Source organism: Telopea speciosissima, chromosome 2, assembly GCF_018873765.1.
Source record: "Telopea speciosissima isolate NSW1024214 ecotype Mountain lineage chromosome 2, Tspe_v1, whole genome shotgun sequence".
Classification (NCBI taxonomy): domain Eukaryota; kingdom Viridiplantae; phylum Streptophyta; class Magnoliopsida; order Proteales; family Proteaceae; genus Telopea; species Telopea speciosissima.
In genome coordinates this window covers 50,492,192-50,515,591 of record NC_057917.1, presented here as the reverse complement: position 1 = coordinate 50,515,591, position 23,400 = coordinate 50,492,192, and the positions used below count along the sequence as shown (strand labels likewise).

Here is a 23,400-nt window from a genome sequence, read left to right as displayed (position 1 = left end):
AAAATAAAAATAAAAATAAAAATTTTACATCTCGATCTCCTCGGCGTTGGACTTGGAGGCGACCTCGGCGGTGTCCATGGCAGTAGGGTCGGCAGGAGGGTCTTTTGGTCCAGCATCCAGAGGGGAAGACGTCGGCCTGAGTAGGCTCCTTAAAGGGCAGAGCCTGAGTGACCTCGGCTCCCTCCTCATCTCCCAACTCCCCGGCGAAGGTAGTCGCGTCATCATCAAACCGGGAGAGATTGAGATCAGGGTACGTCGCCTTGATCTCGGCCAAAAGCTCAGCTCGGCCTGCCTCGAAACCTTCGGCGTAGGGAGGCTTCCTGATCTCATGGCACACGTCAATATACTCCTTTGATTGGAGATAGTTGTTGACCGCCTCGACCCGAACCATGGCCAGATCTTCCTTGGCCTTCTCCCTAACCTCGGCAAGCTGAGCCTGCAGAGCCCGGACCTTCTCTCTGTGCCTGACCACCTCGGCCTGAGAGCTCTCCACTTCGACCTCGGAAGCAGTGAGCTTCTCTTGGGTCTCTCGACGCCTCTGAACGGCATCCTGGGCATCCTGATAGGCCTTCTTGCATTGGACGCCCAAGGAATGGTTCTCAGTCAGGAGCCGCTCAAAGCGAAGCATGGTCTCCACCGCCTTGGCGAAGCCCTACAAAAAAGCATGAGAACAAAAATCAAGACAGACTACACGGATCATATCTAATCGCAAGAGCCGACCAGGAAACTTACCATGTTAAAATCTTGGAACAGAGTGGAGAGGAGCTCGGGGTTAGACAGCGCCTCGAGCTTCTCCTTGTCGGTTGGAAGCCAACCTGCATCCAGCCATTCTTTGGCGTGGGCGGCCGACGTCAACGCCGAGTCCCTTGGGAAGAGGCGCCAGGTTGGCCTCACAGGAACGTTGCTGGCCGAGGCCCTCCCCAAGACGTATCGGGAGATGTTGGTGGGTGAAGCCACGGGCGGAAGACCACCACTTTTTAGATTGACCGAGAGCTTCTGATGCTTGATGTCTCTCGGCGGGCTCTTCTCGGCTTTTCGGCCTTTCCCCTTCCTCGGGGACCCCGTTGGGCCCGTATTCTTCTCGGCCTCAAGGCTGACCACAGCGTCCGACGGCCCCGGCATCACGACCTTGCCCTTGGGGGCCTTGGAAGACTCGCCCCGGGACTTCTTCTCAATATTCTTCTTCCTTTGATCTGCAAGGGTCTCGGCCCTTAGCCGAGCTGTATCCATAGGGGGAATGTGACCAACCACTGTAAGAGAAATCGAGAACATAAAAAATAAGTAGAAACAGAAAAGAAGACTAAGTAAAGGGGTCAGCTCGGACCACAGAGATGGGCTCGGGTCGGGCTCCTACCAGGGGTCATATGCCACCTCTGAAGAAACTCCTCGTCCTGAAGCTGGAGGACATCGAAGGGCGGACACTGGAGGATCAGGTCAAGCGAGGTCATCTCATTCTCGGTCAGGGGTAGTACCCTATTGACGTAATTCAGGTTCATCTCCTTCCACTCGGTTCGGAGAGGGCTGTTGGGAATGGAAGCGAAGAAAAAATGAGGCTTCCAATACTTATTAAAGGTCGGCGTGCCGACGAAAAATTTGTGGCCGCCCAGAGCCGCACTCTTCCCCGATCGGCGGCAGAAATAGTACCACCCCTTCTTGGGAGACTTCTTCAAGAAGAAGAGCCGAGAGAAAAGTGCCACGCTCGCACCTCGGCCCATCTCGCAGAATAAGGCGTAGAAGCCGTGAGACGGCCAGCCAAGAGTTCGGCACCGCCTGACCAGAGACAGTGGAAGTGGTCCAAGATCTGGTCCACCAGGCCGAGAACGGGAGCCTGAACGCATACTTGAAGGGCGTCTCATACAAAGCCACCTCGCGGGCCTGATGAAGCAGGCCATCTCCCGGGTTAGGAACTCGGAGTGAATGTCCTCGGGGATGGCATAGGTCGTCCTCGGATAGTCGAGGTCGGCCTCCGTGATCGTGCTCGGAACGGTGCCGACACTACCTTCCTCGGGCTCAGGGGCGTCAGCGGACGAGCTGACCGAGCCAACCCCCACTCGGACGAATCTCCCTCACTTGATTCCTCAAAGGATGAGGACGACCCAGAGTTCTCGGCTTGGTCTGTGGCGATTGGGTGGGCCGCGTGGTCAAACTCCAAGAGTAACGGAGGCTCGGCCACCTCGGCCTGACGAAGCTCCACTATATCGGGCTCATCCGAGGTCGAGCCCAACAGGTCTATGGTGGGAGAACGAGCGGGGAGCTCTCGGCTCAGACTCGCGCCCTCTGCCACCCCGGCGAACAGCTCGCCCATAGGACTACTACCAACTGACATACTGGGCGGAGAAGACTTACTGGTTGAAGATGAGCTAAGGATGAGCTGAGCGCGAACGAAGCAAAGGCCGAGCTGATCACGAACAAGTAAACACCGAGCGCTACCGAGCTGAAGAATCCAAGCTTGCCGAGAAGTCAATAACTTAGAGCAGTGAGGAATGAATAGTTAGGAGTTGCCTATTTATAATCCTTGGGTTTTAATGATCCAACGGCCGATCAGAGCTCAGCATGGTTCAACGGCCTAGATCAAAGGACGTTTCGAATTCCCGAGCCTGCCATAATGACTCTGCTGACGTGGCACTGACACCCAACCGTCGGAACGTGTAACGTCAAATCCGTGGCAAAAAATAAGCTCGGCTCGACCACAAAAATTTTCCAGACAAGCAGACCAGGAAATTTCACTCATCAGTGCCGAGCCGACTCCTGATGAGTGGGGGGGCCTGTGATGAGGCATAAAACACCCCTCCTATCAGAGGCTGCCACATGGCCGACCCGACCTTAGTCCGAGAATCGAGTTGGACCAAGCAGGAGACTGGGCCGACCCCATCTCCGATAAGTCACCTGACAGAGCCAGACTCGAACGAGCTAGCTGGTGGCTGAGGCCGAGCTCATACAGGTCAGCCGTAGACTCCTGGCCGAGCTTGCGGCTGAGACCAACCTCTCGGGCCGACCTCCCTTGCCGACCTCCTCTGCCGACCCCCGGGGTCGACCTCCGAGGCCAAAGCCCTCCTCCACTGAAGCTGCCATAGCACCCCACCGGGGACCTCCGGGCCAAGTCAGTAGATCCCGAGAATCACGGGATAAGGATCGAGCCACGATCCCAGCGCAACGCGGAATCGCACTCTACATGGACTCTTACCTTAATAAGAGTCCGACCCCGAAAATAGCTCTCCACTCCGCTATACACGAGAGAACCTTCCGAAAGAAGGACTCCTACCATACTAGGACTCTCCCAACCGCCTCATCTCCTCCTCACTCTATAAATACCCAGGTATGGAACACCATCGATCATCTGGCTTTTTATTACGCAGTTATGCTGTTGCATTGGAGACCTGACTTGAGCATCGGAGAGTCCTAGGCCGAAGCCACACTGGTTCTCTCGTGCTCATCGCTTGGTTTTTGCAGGCACATCCGTGGGCGAACCAAGCATCGGAGGTTTTCACACGCAACAATTACCAAGGAGATGGAAGGATAAATGGGAGTGGTTGCACCCATAATCCAAAGCGATTCCCAGTAATACAGGTCACCGTAGGTAATAACCCTTTTTGTCATCACTTCTTTCTTCATCTTTTAGATTAATTAAGGTAAAAACTCATTAACTTTGGAGCCCTACACTACAATCACATCAGGTTTGTCAAAAAAAAACCTGGCCAATCCAAGCCCGCCCTGAGGAGCTCGGATAGGGTTGGGACGGGCCTGCTAACACTGGGTCAGGCTGGGTTGAGGCTTTTCCTGGCCCTGGCAGAGCTGTGCCGGGCCTAAGTTGAGGCCTCGGCTAATATATATATTTGAAGTGTTTAAAGTGTAAAGTTAAGGTATGCCCAAGCCCACCATCTGGTCGAAAGGAAGTCCAAGTTAAGTTTAAAGTGTTTATGTATTGCCATTTATATATTGAGGGTCAATCGGGGCCAATCAGGGGTACCGGGCCGGGTTCCTGTAAATCTTGCCAGGGCCAAGCCGGGTCTAGGATTTGTTAGGCCTTGGCAGGGCTGGACTGGGCTGGGCTTGGCTTAAGGTTAAGTCCCGTAGGGTTGGGCTAAGGTTTAGGGGAAGCCCAACCCAGCCAGGGCCGTTGACACCCCTGTCACATCTCATAAAAACAATTTTTACAGATAAGTACTGAGAAGCCCATTCCAATACTTTTTCTGACTCTATTGAATCCATAACGCAAATATCCCAAGGAAGTGTTGGGAATTTAGTCTCACATTGGTTACTAATTAGCGTACAACCCCTTATACACATGGGAGTCCCTTCATCGACCGGTTTTAACTTTTTGAATGAAAACTTTCCATGGAATCAAAGCAGGTTTTTATTATATCCATGGACAACACCACATATTTGGATGTGGAATGGAGGGAAGGCTCAACCTTATACACATGGGAGTCCCTTCATGCCCCCATATAAGATATTTTAGCCTAAAAAGTTTGAGATCGAGGTGAGACCTTTGGATATTAGGGTGTGGAATGGAGAACCCTAAAAGTATAAAAAGTGGACTTATTATTAATTTTGTATGGGAAAACGCTGGGTTCACCACCAGTGTACCGTAACCTAGCCCACACTATCTATCTCTCTCTGCCTTCCTTTGAAATGATCCCCTTGCCACTCCGGTATGATATACCATCCCGCACCCTATGGATGCCACTGGCTACTAGTTTACCGCACACCAGCGGTGCGCCTATCCCTCTCCCTTTTTATGAAATTCTGATGCTGAGAATCTCACATGAGGTGTATGAACAGGACCAAGAGCAACCTGTGTGGTTAGCAAAACTCATAAAGAGAATGTGCTTGTCTAGTACTTTTTAACACACTTGAATAGATTGTATATATACTACTATGACAACCCTTGTGATAAACACTAGAGATTTCCCTATTCCCTTACATAGTGCAGGATCTAGGCTCCATGTGCACCCTTATTTTGACTTGGAATCTTAAATAAGTTTTTGTCTCTCCTCGTAGGTATTGGATCAAGCCCCTTGTTGATCCTTACTGGCAGTTTATTGGTGCTTTGGGCACTTCAGAAGAGAAACCTTAGCAAACTCGGAGAGATTCTTCAAACAAAATGGAGGTCTATTATTGAGGCAACAACTATCTTTGTGTGAAGGACGATCCGCAGAAAGTGCAAAAATCTTTACAGCTGAAGAACTAAAGAAGACAACAAACAATTATGCTAAGAGCCAGATAATTGGTCGAGGATGTGTACAAAGGAATTCTACCCAATAACAAAATTGTTGCCATTAAGAAATCAAAATTAGTTGATGAAACTCAGATCGAGCAATTCATAAATGAGGTGGTTATTCTCTCCCAAATTAACCATAGAAATGTGGTAAAGCTATTGGGTTGTTGCTTGGAGACGGAGGTTCCTTTGCTAGTGTATGAATTTGTTACCAACAATACCTTATTCCATCATATCCACGACGAAGAATGCAAGTCTTCGATTTCATGGGAAAATCGTTTGAGGATAGCTACTGAGACAGCAGAGGTACTTGCATATTTGCATTCTGTAGCTTCACCGCCGATTATTCATAGAGATATTAAGTCTACTAACATTCTCTTGGATGATAATTGTACTGCAAAAATTGGAGACTTTGGAGCTTCCAGGTTGATTCCAGCGGACAAAACTCATTTAAGTACATTAGTTCAAGGAACTTTGGGGTATTTGGATCCCGAGTACTTTCATTCAAGTCAATTGACAGAAAAGAGTGATGTGTATAGCTTTGGTGTGGTCCTTGTGGAATTATTAACTGGAAAGATAGCCCTAAGTTTTGATAGACCTGAAAATGAGAGGAATCTAGCAAAGCATTTTGTTACTTCAATGAAGGAGAATAGTGTTTGGGAGATTTTGGAGAGTCGAGTTTTGAGAGAGGGTAACAATGAGCAAATCTATGAAGTCATGGAACTTGCAAGAAGATGCTTAGGAGTGAAGGGGGAAGAAAGGCTAACGATGAAGGAAGTGGCAATGGAGCTTGAGGGCTTAAGGAAGTATGTCAAACATCCTTGGGTCTTACAAAACCCCGAAGAGGTGGAAAGCTTGCTGTATGGTGATAAACCAATATCAGACTTGGATAGTCACAACAACTCCATTAATTATGATAGTTTGAGAGCTCAAGGGGTTAGACCATTGAATATTGATGGGCGATAATCCTAAAATTTTCTGCTCCTTAAACTTCCTTGTGTAACATTTCTTTAATTGTTGTGTTCTGTTGTATGAGCAAATGAAAAGAAAATTGATCTTTCATGACTATCCATTGGATGGCCAGTTCTTTCCTTGACATATGGCTGGCATGAGCCTTTTTGTCTAAATATGTTTCTTGGGTTCAAATTGCAACGACCATATCTCAAACCAAATCACCAATCAGTAAATCCAAATCACTATGAGGCATAAAATTTGATAAACTTCGAATATGTACAAGAAACAAGAGATTGATAATCCATTATGAGAGCAGTGATGTAAATGGATGAGCAGATTGAGAGTCTAAATTTTTATTCAATACACATCTGTTCATTATGAATTTTCTAAATCAGATACAAGATATGAATTTGGATACCATTTTGTATAAGGATGGAACGGGTATGAGTCCAAAAAATTGATGAATCAACTCCAATAATATCTGCTCTGATTATAACTCAATATTATAGATGATTATTTATAAGTTAGAAATAAGAATGCATTACTTTATGTCAATGTTTTTAACATTTATAGGTTAATTTAAAAATGTCAGATATTATTGGAGTCGAATTCAAATACTTTTTTTTTTTTTTTTAATAAAATGAAACTTTATTGAGAAAATTGACATGAGGAATATAAGCCTTCTCTCACATATAAATTGTGAAGCCAAGGAGTAGAATTTGGTGAAGTTGTCTTACATTTCGTCGACAAGACCTTTTGAGAAAGGGTGGGAGCAATACAATTGCTATCCCTTGAAAACATAAAAGAAAACACAAACTTCAAACCTGGCCAAAAGATGAGCAACATCCTTAATAATAGGAGTACGTTGACTGAATAGGGGGTGCTTCCTAGGATTAATAAGGTATCAGATTCGGGTATAATAATCTTTGCTAGACATCCCCAACCCTTCAAATGTTTTAAGGTTGATCTCATCCTAGGATACAACTCAAAGGATAACAGGTCTAATATTTTATTTGGTATTATATTAAGGACATAATATACAGACAAAAGGGCTTCATCCCACAATTTTAGTGATAAACCTAAACTCAGGCTTACACAAGTCTAATTCTTCCGTTACCAATATTGGATCTGAGCCTTCCTTGAAAGAATTGCAAACAAAGAGTAAATTGCTTAGCTTATTGAGATTGCCGCTTCTTTGTTCGCTTCAGAGTAGAAATAGAAAGTCCAACTATGCGTCTATCACGAATAAGAAATTCAAGGATGATGCCCCTCAAGACAATGACTACTGCATAAAGTACTAAACCAGAAGGTCTAATCACACTGTCCTTATTTAGGATGCTTTTGTCTCTATTTAGAAACAAAGCACAGTGCTTGCCAATCATGTTTTACTCTTCCTTCCAGCAACTCCATTCGATTTGGTTTGATACTGTGCTGTGGTTTCATGTATAATACCACAATCCTCACAAAATTTAGACAAACTTTGGGCATCATAATTGGTCTCTATGATGTAGGCAACAGAAAGGTCGGACCAAATTATGCAAGCGGCGGATACGTGAGACCGGGAGAGGTAAATTACACACTCTGATCAAGGTGTAAAAAAGACCAACAAGTATAGCCACAAAAATTGGTAGTAAGAAAGGGGAATATGCACAATTCTTTAAGGTTATGTGGGCAACTCTTCTAAGATGTCGAGGGATGGAGAAAACCTTCAACTCTTCAAGATTGAAGTGAAAACTCTATAAGTTTTTCAATGGATAAAAAATTATTAACTCAACTTGGTTAATGGAAAATTCTTCTAGGTTTTCTAAGATACCAAACCAAGGAGATGTGGATCTTCATAACACTACTGCTGAACAGAGTGTTGCCCCAACAAGTATAGAATGAAGCATCGAGCCTACTAATCTATCTGTTCTCCCACAAGGAGTCAGTCACCTTCTGCCCCTCCAAGGCGTGATAGAACCAATGCACCTTCACTAATGACTCCGAAGCGCAGGACCCTAGTTGAGACGTCAGTTCTTCTCCATAAAACGTCCAGCCTCCAGAATGTCCCACGACAATAACACCATCAAAGAAGAGGCTGATGTAAAGAAAATAGCAGAGTGGGATGATGGCCATCTCCCCCATGGGAAGGTGGAAAGTATGGGTGGTAGGCCACCACCTCTCTGCCAAGGCCTGCGCCAATGAAGTATCGAAGGACCTCGTCTGTAGTAGAGCCAAGTCCTCAAACACTACAGTCGCTACTCGCCAGCTCATGACACTATAGAGCGTCCTGTACTGACCCAGGACCAAGATTTATAATCCAGGTATCTGACTCGGTATCGGTCAGGGCCAAAACCTTTCCGGATTGGTACAAATCGGTCAAAAAACCCCCCAAAATAGTTTTTTTTATGGATCGGGTCATGAATCGGCCAAAGTTGGTGGGTGTTGTGATCTCGGGATCAGATTGGCTGATATTATCCAGATCGGATTGGTCAATATCGATTAGTAGCGGTTAAGATAATACCAAAAAAAAAAAAAAACTCAAAAACTTTGAAAAAATATAAAAATATTCAGTCGGATCGGTCAAGGATCGGATCGGATTGGCTGATCCAACCGAGTTGGTTGATCCAGGGAACAATCCAGTTAAACCTTGTCGATATCGGCCGATCCGATCCGCGATTATGAAAGCAGCACATGAATATACAGTATCATCAACAACTCCATAAGACATATATATAGATTAAAATATGATCAGCGCTAAGGGACATCCCAAAAATGTTGAACAAAGAACACAGGCATGCAAGAGACCCTAAATTCTATACAATCAATATTCCCTCCCCAATGGAATTTAACCTAAGGAATCACAACGGGTACCACAAGCAAAGCAACCCAACATGGTCATCCCCATGGCAATGACGACAACAGGACACGGATAGTTGACGTCGTCGCTCTAAAAGTACCTCCCAAAACCGTGAAAATCATTTGCAAAAAAACAAAAAAAAAACAAAAAATGCCCTTGCCTAGGGAGATTAAGTCTGCAGGAGCCATTCTAGGCTAAATTTATGTATCTCTTGAACAAATCAAAATCAAGGAATTCAAAATTGAGAAAAGTATCTATCAGCTGTCAACGGCAGCTCCCCTCTCTCACTCTTCTAGTGCATTCTCTCTCTCCTCTTCCTGCCCTTATTGACCAACCATAATGTGCCCCCTAACTGGTGGGTTCTCCATACGTCTAGCTCAGAATATGCTTAAAAATTATAACATCTTCAATCCATTTATGAAACCAATCCTTTTCAAAGACTAGCCTCACCTATTTGTGTATATTTAGGAAGTCTTCATCTATCCAACAATCAAAATGCCAAATAAATCATTAACTTATGTCGTTAAAATACAAAATACATGATGGAGAAGGAACAAAATAAGGGTCTGACTCTAACCTTTTCTTGTACAAGAAGGAAAAGAAATTAAAAATCAAAGTCAAAATTATTTAAAATTTTAAAACATGTAATATTTTTTATGGGAGAAAGATCGCTACCAGGCTGCGTGCAGCTTCCACCTAGACATGGGACTACGTGAAATGACCACCCTATTAGGAATTTTTCAAATTGCGACGAGTGGGCTTAATTAATTATCGGGTCGATCATTGATGGGATCAAGAAATACAAGGGCTGATGTGGCTTGCTACTGTTTTATTGAGATGGACCGGATCGGCCTGGCCCATTGTGGAAGTGGATTAGGGTTTTGGGGAGTATTATAAATACTAATGATGGGGTCCCTGCAGTCACTATTCTATTCTCTTTTCTCTTTTCTCTTTTCTCCATAAGAGAGATAATTCAGTGGGAGAGTCTAGGAGATTGTAGAAGATCCCAATAGCGGATATTTTACAAACATCAACTGACGGATTGCTGCTGTTCGTGGGTTCTTATCACTTCTACATCAACATACGTGGTGCAAGGTACGCCTTACTTTCTCTGCTCTTTTTTATTCAATCATGTTCTAGATATCTGTATGGGAAAGGATTCGGATTTTGACAAAACCCTTGCTTGTTCTACCAAGTGGCATCAAAGCCATCCATACAGTACTAGGATAAATTGATTGTCAGTTTAAGACCATGAATCGAGGTTTTTTTTACGGTGAAATAGGGATTTTTGACCGGATTTTTTGCAAAATCGTACGTTTTGGCTGCTGCCAGATTTTTCCACAGGCGAAAATAATTTTTTTTTATATGGGTGTGTAGTGCTCGTCGAGACGATCGCGGCGATGTGTGGATCGTCACCGCCGGTGGCCGGACGCGTCGGCCAAAGGTGTGAGTGAGATCCACGCACCGACGACAATTACAAACACGCGCCGGCGACAATTACAAAAAAAAAAAAAAAAACTAAAAATCATAGCGATTATGACTTCATCGTGACATTAGCCTTAATGCTTGCGGGTCACGTTTGACCGGAACTGACCTGGAACCGACCCGTTCAAAGATTCCTGACCCGATCAACGGAGACCTGACCTGGATACATGGTCCGACTCGCGACCCTATTCCTTGACCCGGATTTCGACCCGGTGACCCGTTTGGGTGGATCGACGACCCAGTTCAGGTGAACCGGGTTCGGTCTGGTTTGGTTCGGTTCAAACCGGTGCACTTCGGCTTTTATACAAAAAAAAAAATAAAAAAGGGGGAATTGACTGAAAAACTTTAAATGGACCGTGTGGGTTCGTTTGGATGAATTTTGAGACGCGATTTTTTCTGATGTGTGTTTTTTCGTGCTCTCCATTTTGATATGTAATTTGGGATATTTTGTATAAATAGAGACCATGGTTTTGGCAGTTTTGTGTTTTCTAATAATCTTGAATGCATGGTTTAATGGGCGTGGATAAGGGTGTCAAAATCAAACCGAACCCGAAATTGAGCCGAACCAAATTAATTCGGTTTGGTTTCGGTTCTGGTATATGGTATTCTAATTCGGTTCGGTTTGGTTTCGGTTTCATGCCAAGACCCGTCGGTTTGAACCGAAACCGAACTGAATAAACCACTTAATTCAAAGTCATATATCTTTTAAATTTTTTGGTAACCGTATCTAACCAAATGACTTTAAATATTCCACTTTCCTATGTTTTCATTGTTTTTTTTGGTAACTATCCAACGGAATGAAATTTATATGCCACTCTTCATAGGGGAAAATAAAAAAACTCTATGAATTTTCTTTGTATTTTTGGTAACCATCTAACCAAATGACTTTTCATATTCTAATTTCCAGGTTTTCTCTATTTTCCTTTCTCAATATCCCTTTTCAACTCTTCAAGTGTGCAACCGAATTAGAACCATAACCTGAAACCGAATTAAACCCAAATTGGAACCGTAACCGAACCGAACCGAACCGAACCGAGCAGGTTCGAATTCGATTGGTGGTCCCAGAATCGACTCGATTTTCGATTCGATTTCGGGTCACACCCTCAAGTCATAGCACCGAACTGAAACCGAACCGAATACCCGAAACCGAACCGTTTGACACCCTTAGGCGTGGAACATCGATTTGGGCTTCGGTTGGTCTTGTTTCATTCATAATTTTAAGACCTACCTATTGGTACCTGGTTTTGGGACTTTTAATATTTCCAAGGACCTGTTTTGGACGATTATGCTACTTTGAGAATTTTTGGACTATTTTGGGTTGACCATTGCCGCATGAATGTGCATATCACAACACATTATGGATGATCAATGTGTTTACTTCCACATATATTGCTGCATATCAGGTTGAGGAATTATGAAGGGGTAAAATGGTGATCCACCAAAGTGGCCCATTGAATCCTTTTATGGTTCTGTCAAGGCAGCAGAATAGGTGACATTAGCCCAAAGGCGATGTTACCAAAGATTGACGAGGTAATATGCACATAGATTGAAAGGGATAGTGGTCTAAGGGTTCCAGTTGCCCAAAGGTGCTGGGATTACTGAAAACTACTGATCTTTTCATGGAAAGGCAGTGTGTCCATCCAAAGATAGTGTACTCAAAGAATTTAGGATGCGTGGCCTAGGGGTTTTCTTACTGCCCAAAGGTGGAGAAAAATTTTCGAAAGTCATCGACATCTCGCAGTAATTGCAGTGCGATAAATTATTATTGAGGTGCATAACCTAGGGGTTTCTCTACCACCCAAAGGTGGAGGGAGATTTCTGAAAGTTGTTGCTATCTCGCGGTACTTGCAGTGCGATAAGGACGTGTGCATTTGACCCGAGAGGGCAAAATGCAATGTGATGATGATCATTGTTTGTGTTTACCAGTAGTTTGTATGAGTTGTTTGCATTTGCTAGCTGATTTAATATGATCATGTTGTTGTTGGAATTTATATATATCCTTGTTTATCTGCATGAATGAATTTTCTCCCACAGGATGTCTCTCCCAAATAGTCTTTTGGCATCTATTCTTGTTCTTTCTGGGAACAATTACAAGTGATGGGTAGAGGACCTAGAAATTAATCTGGGACTGCTCGATCTTGATATGGCTCTTCGAGAATCAAAACCTGGTGATCTAACAGATGCGAGTACGAATGCTGAGAGAGTTAAGATGAAAAAGTGGGTGACAACTAATTTGAAGTGCATACTGGTTATAAAGAAATCCATTCCTAAGTCGCTGCGTGACAGTGTTGAAGTGAAAGATACTGCCACAGAGTTTTTGAGTGAGATAAAGGCTGTTTTTGAGGTGTCTCAGAAGACTGAGAAAGGGGATCTCATGAACCAAATTACGTCGGCTGTATTCGATGGTACTGAGAGTGTCAAAGAACATTTACTGAAGATGGCTTCCACTGTGAACAAGTTGAGAGATCTTGGGATGCCTATAGAAGAAGAACTTTTGGTGCATCTTGCACTCAAATCTCTCCCAGATGTGTATGCGAATATAAAGTCTATAAATGCTGCTCAGAAGGACAAATGGACCATGAAAGAACTGATATCTATCTGCGCACAAGAAAAAGGAAACATGAAGAAGATGACTATTGAGAGTGCAAACCTAACTGAGAACAAAGGAACGTTTGGAAGTGGAACAAAGAAAGGGAATCTAAGATTTTTCAAGAAAGGTAAGTATCATCTATACAATAAAGAAAGGAGGAGTGTTGGTGAAATTTCATGCTACTGGTGATAAGAAGGGACACATGAAAAGAGACTGTAACATAAGGAAGGCCTAGCTGGAAAAGAAAGACGGTGCAGAAGATGGCAAAAAAGGGGAATAAATTTTTAGTTGAATTAAATTATTTCATGCAAGTACTTTTAATTGAATGTTTGTTTTTAGACTTTTGATGATTTGTTTGTTTCTGCTTGATCAGTGGGAGTTTTATATTTGATATGCTTGCTTAGTGGGAGTGCTTGGAATGATATATGTTTCGTTTTAATTATAATGCTTCTGCTTGATGTGGTGTATGCATGCATATGTTGTTTGATGTGTTGAAGGCCTTTTGGTCTAAGGATGTTCGATTGGTAACGAGCTAAGTCGCTCGGCTATTTTTAGCCATGGATGTTCGATTGGTGATAAACCAAGTCGATCGATTGATGATAAACCAACTCGATCGATTACCGGCAAATATGATGATATTCAAAGGTAATCCATGAGTTGTACGATGCTCATGATACGTTCGAGGACCCACAAGGAATGATGACGATATTTATGTGATCACAGACGTGTACGACATTCCTTGTACAAAATTATCTCAAGGCGGTTCATTTTAGTAAGTAAATCTTTGTTTGTAGCTGACAGAAAGTGATATGCTGTATGTTGAGGTGTATTCTCTGTTGTTGCTCGACATTGATATATTTGCTAACTGGATCACGGTTTAGTAGCATTATTGTTGTATTGAGATTCCATGGCCACATCTGATAATGATGACCTTATAATTAATCTAGCCCAAGTGGGAGATTGTTAGGAATTTTTCAAATTGCGACGAGTGGGCTTAATTAATTATCGGGTTGATCATTGATGGGGATCAAGAAATACAAGGGCTGACGTGGTTTGCTACTGTTTTATTGAGATGGACCGGACCGGCCTGGCCCATTGTGGAAGTAGGTTAGGGTTTTGGGGAGTATTATATATACTAATGATGGGGTCCCTGCAATCACTATTCTATTCTCTTTTCTCTTTTCTCCACAAGAGAGAGAACTCAGTGGGAGAGTCTAAGAGACTGTAGAATATCCCCATCTAGGATATTTTGCAAACATCAACTGAAGGATTGTTGTTGTTCGTGGGTTCTTATCACTTCTACATCAACAAACATGGTGCAAGGTACGCCTTACTGTCCCTGCTCTTTTTGATTCAATCGTGTTCTAGATATCTGTATGGGAACGGATTCGGGTTTTGACAAAACCTGTGCTTGTTCTAACACACCCTACCCTCCTTAAATGAAAAACATCCGATCCCGTTAATGCCCATGTATGCCCTCTCATTATCCCACGCTTGTGTAGGGACCACACAACCTAGCAATGATTTTTTGCCCATCTTTTATTTTACTTAGGAAATAGATCCTAATCAAAAGACCAGTGTCGCCTAGATCAGGATATAAGGATTCCTGTTTTGGATTTCTAAGATTTTTCTTTTGTGTTCTTTTCTATTAGACCTATATTGTATGATGTAGTCATTGATGTGTAGTGACTTTTTTGGTTATAATATAGCAAATCTTGTCGTCTGCGCAAGGGACTCTGAGACAGTTTCCCATATGGGTTAGTGACTTGGTTGACTTATGAAGGAGAATAATTCGAGTTTATTTCATTTAGCCAATTAGAAAATTTAATTTAAAAAAAAAGAGACTACAGTAAGTAGTCAGATTCAGATTAATTTAGGAATTAATCGTTCATGTTTGAAAAATTTGGTTCATCTTGGAATTGCATGTCTTCTTATATTCTACCAGTCATCATGTTCTATTTCTGTATTTACCCAAAAAAAAAAACATGTTCAAAATAAGTATTTGATATCAGATGTGACACTTCATGCCTTTTAGAGAAAGAATTATACAAGGAATGGGAAACCCTATAGGAATAACAGGTTTCCATATCGAGGAAACCTCTGTATCGGTCAATAATTTCTGATTTCTCAGCATACAATCTTCTGTAATTCCATTTAACCATGGCATATGCCATTTGGTTTAAGCTCTCTCTTCAGTTTTTTTTTAAAGAATATACAATTAGGGGGGGGGGGGGTCAACCTTAGGTAGTTAGGGTCTGTATGGTAACCTTTCAAAAAATTGTTTCTGGTGTTTTTTCTGTTTTTGGGGACAGAAATGGAATAGATGTTGCAAGTGTTGTTTGGTCCTTTCTTGTGTTAATTTTTTTAAACGAACCGGGTAATAGAAATGGTTCTAGAACAATTTTGAGAAACACAAAAAAGAAGCTCCGAAAAAATAGAAACACAAACTGAAAGCAAAAATGTGCACAATACAGACTCGGTTTTGAGAAACACCAAAAAAGTCCGAAAAAATAGAAACACAAACTGAAAACAAAAATGTGCACGATACAGACTTGATATTCACGAATCACCACCATTGCCACCACCACCACCACCACCACCGCCACAACCACCACCTCCACCACCGCCACCACCTCCACCTCCACCTCCGCTGCCACCACCACCACCGCCACACCTCTACGATCACCACCAACTCCACCACCGACGCCGCCACCACCATCACCACAAAGTAGAAGAAACTCTTCTCTTAATATGCAATCCATACATTTTTTTTTCCTAGCGGCAGAAACATTTTTTTCCTAGTTTTATTGTACAACATTTGTTGATACATACTTACTCCAAAATCACACAAACACAAAAAACTATTTCTGACTCAAAAATAGTATTTTGGAACAGTGATAGAGAGATAGAGAGATACGTGGATTCTAAGTAGAGATACCTTTGTTACATTGTAAACAGTGATAGAGAGATAGAGAGAGAGATAGAGAAATAGAGAGATAGATAGAGATATATATAGATAGATAGATATAGTTTTAGATATACTTTTTCTCCTATTTTTTTCAATTTTGAAATCATGAATTTTAATTTTCTGTATGCAGTACAATGAATAATGTATAATCAAAATTAAACTGTTGACCTAAAAAAAATACAATTAAACAAGTTATATAGGGATCATATCAACTCTGTTTTCTACTCACCTGCAAATGAGAAATGGATAACAAACCAAGCTAAGCAGGTGTATCAAAGCACCCACAAGATTCCTTGGAAAGGCAAGGAACCAATATTTCAGATTCATGTATAGATGGGCCGATTTGGCTGGCCATGGTGACAACATGGGCGTGCACCGTTCATACTTCTCCACTGTACCCATCAAGACTTTTCCTTCTCGCAGTGCAAATCACCTTGAGGATCTGATCAGGGTTAATTCCAAATCCAAATTAAACATTGTTCTACAGGAAGAATAAACTAAGAAGTGGTACCTAGAACCCTTCATATTTACTGTATTTGGTACTATTATTAAAGTTTTCATGAGAGTCTGAACTAACCAATGAGTAGAAGAAAGAACACAGACAATTGTGAGATCAAAATGAACATGAAGAACAGAAAATCAAAATGACTGAAAAATAATCTGATTAATCGACCCAGGTCAATCGTGGTTAGGGGCATGCTTGGAAGAGGTTAATAGCAAAATCAATGGAGATGGGGGCATGCTTTGAGGGAACTGATCAGGGAATCTTTAAGGGGTGGGGTCATGCTTCACAAAGAGATAGAGGAAAATGTAAGGACTCACTTGTTGAGGGGTAAGGTCATGCTTCACCAAGAAATAGAGGAATAGGTAAGGACTCACATGTTTAGGGATTCCGGTTGCAGCAGAGTTGAAAATTTGGTTGGAGATGTCTCCGGCGGGATGTCCTCGGCAGGAGATACTGTGATTTCCCTTGCAAGAAAGCTCCAAGTTATCAGACAGATAACCGAAACCAGAAAACCTTTTTGCTGGTTTACTCTGCAGAGAGCTCTGACGTCTCAGACAGAATCTTGAATGGTTTCCAAAGAAATAGGGAATGAATGGATATGTCTTCTGGATTTTGGAAGGTGAGTTCCGTAGAGAGAGGGGCTGGAGAAAAACAGTAAACACTGGTTAAAGAAGAAAACCAAACAGTTTAGGGAGGAATGAAATGAGTACTTGGTTTTCTTCACGGGAAACGAATCGGTAAATTTTCTCTTCGGAGAAAACGAACAATTTTTAAATTTAAATAATAATACATATTATTAGTTAAAAACAATTATTAATACTAAGGGTACCCAGGATTAAGAAATTATAAAAAGGAATGACCTATAGATTAAGAATAGAAAATTAGAATTTTAAATAAGAATGAAGGATAAAAGAGGCAATTGAAAGATTTGCTTTAAATAATAATAAATATTATTAATATTAATTAAAAACAGTAATTAATACTAAGGGTACCTATGATTATGAAATTATAAGAAAGAATGACAAAAAGATTAAGATTTGAAGAATGGAATTTTAGATAAGAATGAAGGGTAGAATAGGTAATTGAAAGATTTTCCACTAATTAAAAACAGTAATTAATACTAAGGGTACCTAAGATTATGAAATTATAAATATGAATGACCTATAGATTAAGAATAGAAAATTGAAATTTTAGATAAGAATGAAGGATAAAAGAGGTAATTGAAAGATTTGCTTTAAATAATAATAAATATTATTAATATTAATATTAATTAAAAACAATAATTAATACTAAGGGTACCTAAAGTTATGAAATTATAAGAAAGACTGACATAAAGATTAAGATTTGAAGAATGGAATTTTAGATAAGAATGTAGGGTAGAATAGGTAACTGAAAATTTGCCACTAATTAAAAACAATAATTAATACTAAGGGTACCTAAGATTATGAAATTATAAGAAAGAATGACATAAAAATTAAGAATTGAAGAATGGAATTTTAGATAAGAATGAAGCTAGGATAGAATAGGTAATTGAAATATTTGCCACAACGTGCTTTTATATAATAGTATAACATATATATATACATGCACGTGTGGTCTTATATTAGGAAGAGAGAGAGAGAGAGAGAGAGAGAGAGAGAGAGAGCTAACTGATGACTATTGATAGTTTAAATAAGGACTGCTACAAGCAAGAGCTACTCTATGTGTAAAACATGATGATAGGAACCAAAAAAGAAAAAAAGAACAGTTTCCAATAAAAGATCATCTTGACATAGATTCAATATTTGCGTAAATACTTAGTCTGTATAGCAAGATTTAAGGGCACATGTTTTATTTTAATTTTGTAGGAAAAACAATTGTATCACAAGCTATACTAATGTTTCAATATATGCTTTCTCCTCAAACCAATGCCCTATATTACTTACCCATCCATGGTAACAAATAGTGATAAAATGGTCTTAGGCTCTTCTCTTAGAAAAAAAAATGGCTTATCGATATTGGTTACTTTCATACTTATACATATTTGGCCAGAAGCTGTCTTTTCAGAATCCCGTTCTTGCAATCTTTCCAACTCCTACTGTGCGGCAGCAATTTCTTGTCTTAGATCTGTATGGGTAACAACAAGCCTTCGGTTCTCTATTGCAAGAGTTTGCATCTCAACTTCTTGTTTTGCAAGCTTCTGTTCCATGATATGTGGAGGAGGCTAAGAGCGGTCTTAGATGATGAGATGGAGTACGACCTTTACTTCCCATTTCAAATTACACTGTCTAGACAGGATATTAAGAGAAAAAAAAAATATAAGAAACTAAAGCAGCATTGCCACAACCATTTGGCTTGCAAAGCATCAGATGAAGAATTGATCATGCAATGTCCTAACAATCAAAAGCCAATAAAATTATGGGAAAAAATATATGGCACAATTCAAAAGTAGTATTGAGCCTAGATAGTTCTCAGGTGATATGTGTTTGATTCTGTTCAAAGCTGCAAATCTACAGTAAGGATAAGTAAACCTCATATGTAAACCTCTAGTAACTTACCTTCTTACTATTTCACAATGGACCCAATCATGTCTGTATGAGTTAGGCGACAAAAAAAATTGGAGGGGTGGAGTGGGTTTACTAAACTTAATGAATCACCAATTCACAATCATCATACACCAACCAGAAGTTAAATTTATGAGGAATCATACTTACAATTTCCTAAGGACTTGCAATTATTATGATTTAAGAAAGATTGCTTCTGAAAGCAACCTGTTAGCATGCATAGAAATGAAAGGAGCTAATTTGGAGGCAATTCACCTCAAAATTCCAATGTAGTAGCTTGAAAGTTGCGAGAATTGTTGTTAGCGATGTAGGAGCTTGAGCAATGCTTGGTCCTTATCAAACCCTAACAATTGCAGTTCACATGATCAGTAGGAACTTAATGGACCTCATGTGTGTGGAAGACAGAGTTGTGAAGAACAGCCGGGTCTTGTCAATCTACCCAATTTGCTCATGTCTTCAAAGCATCCTATTAGCAATGGGTGTTCCAATTCCACAAATCCTAACAAGAGGTAGCTAGCATATGTAAAATCGCAAACATGAAGACACCTTCTGTAGAACCATGGCAGAAACATTGGGTATGATTTAGATACATACAACAACATAAATGCCGTACACATTGACATAATCAGAGCAGGCAACACAACTCATTTCAACATTGGAGGTAGTTAATTGTAAACAAAAAATTAATAACTTAAGAACAATGTTGAGATTAAATAGGCCTAAAAGCATGTAACTCAATATCAGACTTGATTTATGCAGAATTTACTAATTTGGCCCACGACAGTCATCTGATCCAAGCAAACAAGATGGTACTCAGCAAACTGATTTAAAGGACAACAGATTTTGCTCTCTCAAAGATTATTAGAGAAACAAAAAAAAAAAAAAATTATCCAGCACATGACACAATACTCTTCCCTGCCAGCCAAGAAGAGAAGAGGATTTGCCCAACAAATTAACTTTCCGACCAACTTGCAGAAATCCCTTCTCCATAAGATGATATATAGATGGAGTTATGTAAATCAAGGTAACGGATTCTCATTGAACTGTTCAATTGCCACTTGCACAAATAGATCCTATAAATTGCTTAATAAACCAAAACTAAAAGAAAACACAAAAACGAGGGATTAAGGAAGGGAAGTAGCAGCAGGAGCCTGAAGTTGTTGACAAGTTGCATACATCCTAAGGCTAGTAGCCATTAAGAAGACACATAGAAAAAGCCAGACCTGCAAAATAAGAATTTAGAAAAACATCTTCACTTATTTGTACAATAACTATGATCCAACTATAATTAATAATAAAAAACAAGAACATGCACAAAGAATAGTAGGTAATACCTGAAAGTTTGGTTACATTTGGTGTGAATTTAAGTACAAATGATGATACATAACGTGAATTTTTTACACGGACAAACAATGATACATAACATGAATATTTCACACGGATTTTCACAGATATCATTTGTGAATATTTTATAACGTGAATAGTTCAGAGAAAACAGTTCTAACTAACCTAAATGAATATATTGTTAGGATAGAATATTGTGTATTGCATTACCACCTCTCTATGGAGGATCAAACGTATTTGTACATCCATGATTCTATGTATGGTATGGAGATATCCTAGTCTATTATCACATGTGATAATAGGGGATACAAGGAGGATTACAAGAGATATGCATGGAGATATGATATGCAAAGATTACAAGATATATGATATGAAGATATGCAAAGATTACAAAGGATAAGATATGCAAACTATGCAATGCACATGTGATAATACAAAGATGGTAAGGAGTGCACACGTGATAATATCTATATGGAAATGAGAGAAAACCGAATATTGAGAGTAAACTCAATATTCGGTCAATACACCCCCTCAAGGTGGAGGTGACTAAACCTTCAGCTTGTCCCGCATCAATTGAAATCGAGCCTTTGATAGGGCTTTAGTCAAAACATCAGCTAGTTGATCAAAGGTAGAGATGAATTGAACCGAAAGTTGTCTATTTGCTACCTGTTCTCGTACAAAGTGAAAGTCAATCTCGATGTGTTTGGTACGAGTATGGAACACTGGGTTAGCCGACAAGTACGTGGCCCCGATGTTGTCACACCACAATATTGGGGGCCTGCGAATTGGAAACTGAAGCTCCTTAAGTAGAGCCTCCAACCAAATGAGCTCGGCAGAGGCATCAACTAGTGCTTTGTATTCAGACTCCATTGATGATCTGGCAACCGTCTTCTATTTCCGTGAGGCCCAGGAGATCAGACATGGGCCTAGAAAAATTGCATATCCACCAGTGGACCTGCGATCAGAGCTGTTCCTAGCCCAATCTGCATCAGTGAATGCTTGTAATGTCAAGTTGCTAGACCGTTCTAGAAGTAGCCCATGAGTGGTAGTGGCCTTGAGATACCGTAGGATTCTCTTGACTTGGGTCCAGTGGTCCTCAGTGGGATTGTGCATGTGTTGACATACTCGGTTTACTGTAAACGCAACATCTGGTCTAGTCAATGTGACATACTGGAGAGCCCCAACAATTGACCTGTATTTAGTGGCATCTGTCATGAGTACACCCCTGGTTCAGTAAAGGAGGTAGCCATTGGTGTTTGAATGGGTTTACAGTCCTTCATACCGGCCCTAGTCCTTCATGCCGGCCCTAGTCAATAGGTCTCGTAATGTACCTGGAGGAAAGTACTAGACCCTTGGGATGCTTCGTTACTTCGATTCCCAAGAAGAAGTGAAGAGGGCCTAAATCCTTGATGGAAAACTCATGTTGCCGATGTCCAAGAATGTCACGACTTGCGATGGGGTATTACCTGTGACTATTATGTCATCAACATAGATCAAGAAGTATATCAGGATACCCCCTTGATGAAATATGAACAAAGAAGGGTCAGCCTTGGATGCAGTGAACCCCATATCAATCAAAAAATTGGACAACCTGTGAAACCAAGCTCGTGGAGCTTGTTTGAGGCCATATAGGGAGCATTGGAGTTTACAAACATGATGCGGAAGAGATGAATCCACGAACCCTGGTGGTTGAGTTATATACACATTTTCAGCGAGCAAACCATGTAAAAAAGCATTGTTCATGTCCAGTTGCCTGATGGGTCAGTCATGGGCCACTGCAACGGCCAGAATAGTCCGAATTGTGGTTGGTTTCACAACTGGGCTAAATGTCTCCAAATAATTCAGGCCTTCCTGTTGGTGAAAGCCTTTTGCGACAAGGCGCGCCTTGTAGCGCTCCAAAGACCCATCAGCCTTGCGTTTAATTCGATAAACCCATTTACACCCAATCAAATTCATAGCAGGATCTCTTGGAACTAGGGACCAAGTCCCATTACGCAGTAGAGCATTAAACTCTTCTGCCATAGCAGCACGCCACTCAGGTAATTTATTGGCCTGACTAAAACATGTTGGTTCTTCCTGGGTAATAGAGGCAGTGGTTAGAGCCTGTGGTATAGATCGTGTAGAAGTGCGTAAGGTCATGTGATGCAACCTGGTTGGTGGTGGAGGGGGGTGGGGTGGTGATGGTTCGGTTGAGGTGGGGATGGTGTAGGGGAGGTTGGAGAAGTTTCGGCATATAATTCGTGGAGGGGGCGTGTACGTCTGGGTGGGCTAGGTGGAGTTGGTTGGTTGGTTGGGGAAGGTGTTGGTAGTGGTGAGGGTGTATGGGTGTTGGGTGTTGGGTGTGGGTGGGTGGTTGTTGGGGAGGGGAATAATGGGAGACCATTGGGGAGGGGATGGTGGTGCCATTATTGCAAGTGGTGAAGGCATGGGATGTGTATGTAGAGGAGCCGAAGCCCATGGAGAAGGGCAGGGAATTACGGGTTGAGTAGGAGATTCCATAGTGGTTGAAGATTGAAAAGGAAAGACTGACTCATCAAACCGGACATGGCGGACAATATACAACCTATTAGTGGCCACATGTAAACATCGATAGGTGGCATGTGATGGACTGTACCCAAGGAAAACACAAGGTTTGGAGCGGAAGTCCATTTGACGTGAGTTGTAAGGTCTAAGATATGGGTAACAGAGACACCCAAAGGTGCGTAAAAAAGAATAATTAGGGACCTGGTGATGGATGAGTTGATAAGGGGAGATATTATTTGATACACGAGAAGGCATGCTATTTATCAAGTAGACTATAGTGTCAAAAGCAAAAGGCCAATACCGTTGGGGAACAGAGGAGTGGGCAAGGAGAGTGAGCCCAGTTTCACCGATATGGCGGTGCCTTCGTTCCACAAACCCCTGTTGTTCATGGGTATGCGGAGCGGAGACACGATGTTGAATGTCAATGCGCT

General features: G+C 41.5%; 2 protein-coding genes and 1 pseudogene across 2 annotated transcripts; 2 read left to right on the top strand and 1 right to left on the bottom strand.

Annotated features, from left to right (window-relative positions):
* The first annotated feature begins 4,285 nt into the window (after positions 1–4,285).
* Positions 4,286–6,184, top strand: LOC122650827 (annotated as a pseudogene).
* Positions 6,185–12,639: 6,455 nt separating this feature from the next.
* On the top strand, positions 12,640–13,275 carry LOC122650826. The gene has a single exon (XM_043844201.1). It carries the CDS (start codon positions 12,640–12,642, stop codon positions 13,273–13,275), a length of 636 nt encoding a protein of 211 aa, XP_043700136.1.
* Positions 13,276–22,207: 8,932 nt separating this feature from the next.
* On the bottom strand, positions 22,208–22,585 carry LOC122650825 (uncharacterized mitochondrial protein AtMg00820-like). Its single transcript, XM_043844200.1, has one exon. The coding sequence runs from the start codon at positions 22,583–22,585 to the stop codon at positions 22,208–22,210; it is 378 nt and encodes a 125-aa protein (XP_043700135.1).
* Positions 22,586–23,400: the final 815 nt, after the last annotated feature.